At 39.8% G+C, this 7,237-nt stretch overlaps 1 protein-coding gene across 2 annotated transcripts in view; it reads right to left on the reverse strand.

Annotated features, from left to right (window-relative positions):
- LOC134359913 (transcription factor-like 5 protein) overlaps positions 1-6,670 on the reverse strand; it is a 36,350-nt gene extending 29,680 nt beyond the window's left edge. For both annotated transcript variants that reach the window (XM_063073760.1, XM_063073751.1), the window contains exons 1-3: positions 5,192-6,670; positions 2,984-3,164; positions 111-279 (exon numbers count right to left, since the gene is read on the reverse strand). In XM_063073760.1, the coding sequence (XP_062929830.1) occupies positions 111-279; positions 2,984-3,164; positions 5,192-5,931 (1,090 nt within the window). In that variant the 5' untranslated portion in view covers positions 5,932-6,670. The remainder of the gene's footprint in view (positions 1-110; positions 280-2,983; positions 3,165-5,191) is intronic.
- Positions 6,671-7,237: the final 567 nt, after the last annotated feature.

The raw sequence follows: 7,237 nt of genomic DNA on the forward strand, positions 1-7,237 counted from the left end.
GACAAATCATATTCTCTTGGTTATCCTTACCTACAAGCTGGAAAAATATTGTGGTAGCCTCTATTTATTTATACATTTGCATGCTATAGCTTACAAAATTTTATTTTTACCTTCCACTTTAATCCAAACTTGATCAGGTAAAGACTTGTTTCTGTTGCAGTTACTCAGTGCCTGCCTAGCTGATTGGAGTTCCTGCTGAAGACATAAAGAAAATGCTCTTGGCAGGGCAAGCTCCTGTGGGGTGGCAGCTTCTAGCACATTGGCTTGGTTTCCTGTGCCCTGTTAAACCAATTAAAACAACTAGTTAAGTAACTCTAAGGTAACTTATTACCAAGTACTTGTTCACAACTAGGGCTTTATTTTGATCATTACAAATGGGAGAGATTCATGCAGGTCAAGAAAGTTAGGTACATATTTATGATGGATGACTCCTTCAAGTGAAAACCTGTTGAAATACAAGAGAAGAGGAAAACCGAACAAGCAAAAAAGAGAGAATCTGAGAACAGAAGGGTAATTAATATAAAAGGAACCCAAAACTCTTCTAATGGCATGAAAATAATGAATCAGAGAGTGGAGAGAACATCTAGAGACTAAAAAGTAATGTACAGTTGGAAAATCTTGTTTTGATGTTTATTAAGGAAAATACTGACAGTAATATTAACACTAGATATGGTTCTTTTGTTATGTGCCATGTCGAATGATCCACAATTATGATTGTTCTTGGCAAATTTTTCTATAGAAGTGATTTGCCATTGGCTTCTTCTGGGCAGTGTCTTTACAAGACGAGTGACACCAGCCATTATCAATACTCTTCAGAGGCTGGTGTCAGTGGTCACATAACCAGGACTTGTAATATGCACCAGCTGCTCACATGACCATCCACCACCTGCTCCCATGGCTTCATGTGACCTTGATCAGAGACTAAGCAGGTGCTACACCTTGCTCAAAAGTGTCCTGCAGGCTAGCAGAGGAAAGAAGAATCTTACACCTCCTTCGGTAGAGACGCAGCTCCATCCTACCACCCAGCTAGATATGCCAGAGTTATTAAATGCAATTAAAACTTTCATGGAGAACATACCGAAAAACCCCAGAATGGTTAAGTCAACTAGTTGAACAATTTTTATCCCAGGCTGTTAAAGGAGGCACATATGGAGTAGAATCACTGAGTAGACAGTTGGTACCTTTTCCCTCCAGGTCACAATTTCTAATACTAGAGGGCATGCATTAAAACTGAGGGGTTAAGTTCAAAGGAAACATAGCAGAGCAAGTTTTTTTGTATGCTTGGAATGCACTACCAGGGGTGGTAGTGGAGGCAAGTACAACAAAAAGACATTTAGAAGGCTTTTAGATAGGCACATGAATGACCAGAGAATGGAAAGATATGGACATTTTGTAGGCAGAAGGGATTAGCTTAGTGGTTTAATTACTCATTTAGTTTGGCATCACCTTATGGCCCGAAGGCCCTATTCCTGTGCCGTATTGTTCTACGTTAAAATAAGGGGGTGAAATGGACCTTGCCTCCTCCTCCTAGTTCTGAAATTATTTGTGTGAGGCTTCTACTTACTTCACTTATTATCCCTTACCTTAGCCTTGGAAAAAAATCATTCTACATTGTTCTTGCAGTCTCACAGATCTGCTTTCAGAATTAAATTTACTTGCATTTCTAAAGAATTCTTGGGCAGCTGCTTTACCAAGCCAAATTATTACAATATCTGTATTTTAACTAAGCAATAAAAGCAAGATTTCCGTTTTCATTGGTACTAATTTTATTTATTCAGATATAGTGCAGAATATACCCTTGCTGCCCTTCGAGCTATGTCACCCAGCAAACCCCGTTTAATCCTAGCCTAATCATGGGACAATTAACAATGACCAATTAACCTTCTAATTATTATGTTTTTGGACTGTGGAAGGAAACTAGGGCACCTGGAGGAAACCCACATGGTCACAGGGAGAACATATTAGACAGTGGCAGGAATAACGCAAAGCGCTGTGCTAACTACCACGCTACCATATTCCAAACATGTATTAAAAATCTAGTCAAATTGGGTTGAAGCATTTTCTTGTAATATAATATCACATCACAACACAAATTGAGTGAATAATTGTAATTAAGCTGTAATAACTGTGCGATCAGTAGCCTATCAATACTCTCTCCTACATATTGCATCTTTCTTTCTCACATTAAAAAAAATACATAGACAGAACATGAGATTTATACTCAATCTTTTCTTCAATTAACTTTGACAAACCAAGCAGGAACTCCAAGAATCTTAAGAAAAAGATTTAATCAGTTTCAGTTGATTAAAAGGTACTGATCTATCTTGGGAAATTGGTTGAACAGAACAATGTGCACTCAGCCAGCAGCTCAGCTTCAAAGTTTAAGGCATTTGGAAGAGACTGAAGTGTTTAGATAAAAACTTTAACAAGGCATTAAAAGCAGAATGCAAACTTAATAGGTGAAAATAATTGTGAAATACTCATAAAATCATTCTCTGTTTTTTCTTGAAAAACTTCTATGATAGTTACAAAGCAAATGTAATTAAACTCCTAACGGTCATGTGACTGGAAACAATATTTAAAATAGGCAAAATGATCCAGTATCTGACATTTGCTCCACAGCAAAGATATATAAAGCAACACACACAAAATGCCGGAGGAACTCAACGGGTCAGGCAGCATCCATAGATATGAATAAGCAGTCGATGTTTTGGGCGGAGACCCTTCATCAGGACTCAATTTCTGCTTAATTTCCACATAACAAACACTACTGTATTTAATGCAGGAAATCCTACTCTTTGTTGTAATGCTTTATATTGTTTACTCGAGCAGGTTCAATTAAAATATTTGTTCTTTTGCATAGCTCCAGAAACCAGCTTTGCAATGGACAATTTTAAATCCAATGTCTTACAATAAACCAAACCAACCTCTACAGAAACAATGGAAGTTTTAACTTACCAATATAATTAAGCTAATTTCTTACCTGAGTTTGACTACAGCTAGTACTGCCAGTTGGCGTACACGTACTTGGTGTGTATAAAGGGTATGCAAATTGCAGAGCAGAAGTCCCAGTCTTGCTTTTGACTAAAGTAGTACATTTGTTTTGCTGTGGGTGGAGAGGTATCCCCATCAACTCTGAAGGATGCCGGATCAAAGCAACCAAACTAAAGAAAAACGAAGAGGGAAAGATGTATTTATACACTTTTTTGACAATGTAGTTCACCTAAATTTTAACATGTAAACTTTTTAATAATCACTAATCTCGAAGACTTGAAAATAGAACAATCTAAAGTTTGCCAAAGTAATATAAAAAGATATACAATATATTTGTGTAATAATCTTTGTGACATATAGCATTTTGCCAATAATTAAAACTACAAATTAAATTTAAATATGTGCAGTTTTTTACAGAATGGAACAGTAATTCAGGGTCTTTGAGTCTTAGTACAAAGCACTTTTTAAAACAAGATTAAATGTACAGGAAATGCAAAGCTAACGATTGGTTTAGAAGCAAAATAAGTGTTTTGGGTAGTATAAAATTATTTATGGCTTTAGTAAGTAGATTATTGGTTGCTTGTTACTTCTACATTATTATTTCCCAGTTTTTGTTCCTATACATTAACTAGCCAAAATAATTTGTCACTATCTGGTCTCAGAGAATCTTTGCATTAGATGGTAGATACTGTATGTACTGGGCACTTGATTAATTAAATCAATTTTAATCAGTTTCATAAATCTTACAAAATTTTGAAACATGCTACCTTCTGGAAAAAAAATTAAGAATAATAGAACATAGAATCTGCCTTGACATGATGGGTCAACATCAGCTATCTATCTACACTAATCCCGTTCTCTGGTATTCAATCCTTCAACCTTCTATGCTGTGGTATTACAAGTATTACCTAAATAAACGTTACAGGTAACTTTTTCTACCATCCTCCCCAAGTGTACATTCCAGATTTCAAATGTGGTCTGCTAAAGATATTCATCTTCAAACGTTCTACTCTTTAACATAAACATATGATATCATCCAGTTATAGATACCTCTGCCAAAGAGAAACAAGTCTGTCTTAATTACTTCTATCTGATCATGTTCCTGTCTTCTTTGCTCCAAGGAAAACAAACTCACTCTAACCAGTCTCATTTCATAGTTAGGCAACATCATGAATATTTGATGTGCCCTCTACAGCTGAATCACAATCTTTCTATAATATGGTGATCAGAACTGCATGGAGTACTTCAGATGTGGCCCAATGATTTATACCAGTCAATTGTACAATAACCCCTTACATTTCATGACTGGCTATGAAAAGCAAGTATCCCATATTCCCCATCTACTTATGCTGCTTGGACACAAGCACCAAGGATCATCAGCTCCTCAGCACTTCCTAGAATCCTATCATTCACACGTATATCCTAGCCTCCCAAAATATCATCCTTCCCAACTGACTGATATTATGCTGCGGCCAATGATTAATCTCATTACCACCATCAGCAATTTTCATGTAATTTGTAACTTAATAATCACATCTCCCACAGTTATATCCAAATCTTTATACTACATACAACAGAAGTCTTATTGATTCCCCATGGTGCACCACTAGTAATGGCATCCAGTTGCAAAAACACAGCACCATCACCCCCATCCTATCATCAAACCAATTTCAGATCCAATTTGTTAAAATGTCCCTAGATTGCACAGGCCCTTACCTTTGGGATTAGCCTCCCATGTGGGATCTTGTCAAGAACCCTACTAAAGTCCAAGTAAACCATGTCAATCACACTACCTACTTTAATATTCAGTTGTTTTTTTTCTGTATTAAAATGCCAATTAGCTGATCAAAAACCTTGCGCGTATATTTTACATGCATGGCTTATTAAATGCTCCAAAACTCAGTAATAACTTTTGTTAAAATTTACAAAAGTTTCATAAGGACTGCTTCAAATGAGAAGAAGTTACTTAAAGTATTTTTGTTGTGGTTTATTACCAGGTAATCTGTAATTTACATAAATATACTTTTGAGATGAATCCAATTTTATGATGGTGACATGTCTGGAACAAATATTTGTCTAATCAAACATACATTTGTAATGAGTGTACTTGTAATGGATGCTTCATTAAATAAATCTTAACACTTATTCAAACATCCAGTAGATTGCATATCTCTTTGTTGACACTTAAGAAACACACTTGTTAAAAGTAATTCCAGAATCCTGCAGCTCCTGCCGTTCTGTGCTTTCGTTTTGGACTGCATTAAATCTATCTTCAAGACGAACTCTAGGTCCAGTTTTAGATCTCGATTCTTGTCCTGCTACTGAACTGCCCCCAGAAATCTTCTTGTCTGAATTACCCATTGTGTCTCTATTTTTCAGCGTTAGTCCATTAGGTCGGGTGGTTTCTGTAGAAGAATTTTGGGAGAATTTCTCCATATGTTGCAAATTATTAGTCATGTTAATAGGTAGTGGAGGATCATTCAAAAGCATCATTTTTAACTCTTGGAAATCAATGTGCCCTAAATATTGGTTGTTACCCACATAGTGAGAATCTGAGCTGGTGTTCATAGTACTGGTGGTGGGGTACACATTCTGATTGGCAGAGCTGGTTGTGGAGTAAGGAACCTGGTTAACGGAGTTGGCTGTTGAACATGCAACCTGGTTGGTGGGGTTGGAGGACTGATATAAAGTAGGATTCAGCCGACTCTCCAGCTCACCTTCCCCCGACTGGGACTCCATGTGTGAATATAGCATGTGTTGTAGCTGGGTGTATTCAACCTCGCTCAGGTCCACGAGGCCAAGATCAGAGTTGAAGTTCAATCCCGACTCTGTAAAGGGGCACTCAGAGCTACAAGTGGTTGGGGGTGGCTCCGAGGACCGGGAACCATGAAATGGGGAATGGAGCGCCTCTGGTGTGGCCTCAGAAGAAAGCATCATCCGGTTATAAGCAAAAAGAAATAAACTTGCTCACTTCTACAATTACTTAGGATGACAAAAACCAAAGCAAAGTACACCTTGACAGCACCACCATTACCCATCTAAGTCACCTGGCACCTCAAGACCAACACTAGACACAGGGCGGAGTGGGGGGGAACGCTTTAAAACTCACATGTTATCCTCTTTCCTTGAGGTTTAAACTTATGCTCAGTTACACAAACTTTAAATACAAAAGCCTAGGAAGGTTTCCCTCCTTCGGAAGCTATGATGAGGTCACGGATACAGACAACTCGATCTCCGTGTACTGGCGAACAACTCACTCTCCCTGCCCAAACCTCCTGGCACTTTCGATTCTTTTTCCTATAAAATCTGATCTCTTCAGAGAGAGAGAAAAAAAGTTTGGCAGACAAAACAAAGGAGCCACGAGGCGACCGAGAAATTCCGGTCCACACCCGGGGCACGAGTTCACGCCCGGAGCTGCTCGCACAACGAACTCATGATCCACCACTACCGCACAGAAACGCCGCCCGCCACACAAGCGGGGGGAGGGGGGGGCAAATACCGACAACTAAGAAAGAGAGGCTTCCTTTGCTCTTCCCCTCTCCACCCCACAGTAGCAGCAACAACAACAGCAGCAGCGGCAGCACCACCACCGCGGGCTCCGGAATCCACCGCCCCTCACACCGTTTGAAAAGGCGCTCGAGCAACCGCCCGCTGGTCAGCCGCGCGCACGGCTCGACCGGCCGTCACAAGCCCCGCCCCCTTTCCCTGACAACGCTCAGCTCATCCGTCCGTCACAAGCCCCGCCCTTCCCCCCTGACCTCGCCCGTCTGTCACAAATCCCGCCCCCCTGGCGAGCATGCGCGTTACACTGGGCGGTTGTCGTTGGGGGAGGTTTAACTGCGCTGACGCAGTCTAAATTTAAACGGGCGTTTTTATGAGGTAAACTTGCTGGTATCTTGGGTAACAGACTCAGTTTATTAGTGTCCCCACAGCTGACCTGTTGCGTTGTGATCGCTTATGGTCGGGCTCAGGATTTGTTCGGAATTTTGTGGGCTCTGTTTCAACAGTTTGACCAAGCCGATCAAGATATACTGTTTGTTTGAGGACAGAGAAGTGTAAATAATACGCTCCGATTTGTCCTTGATCTGGAGGGCTCTGAGCTCTTTAACGGCTCAGCTTGTTAACTAGCAGCCAATTGTCAATGGCGATTAATTAAAACGTTTTGCTGCACTTCCCTTCCCAACCCCACCCACACACACATAATAATTACACACCATCCTGTCCGAGGGAAATAACTGTAGTT

The sequence above is a fragment of the Mobula hypostoma genome, chromosome 2 (assembly GCF_963921235.1).
Source record: "Mobula hypostoma chromosome 2, sMobHyp1.1, whole genome shotgun sequence".
Lineage (NCBI taxonomy): Eukaryota > Metazoa > Chordata > Chondrichthyes > Myliobatiformes > Myliobatidae > Mobula > Mobula hypostoma.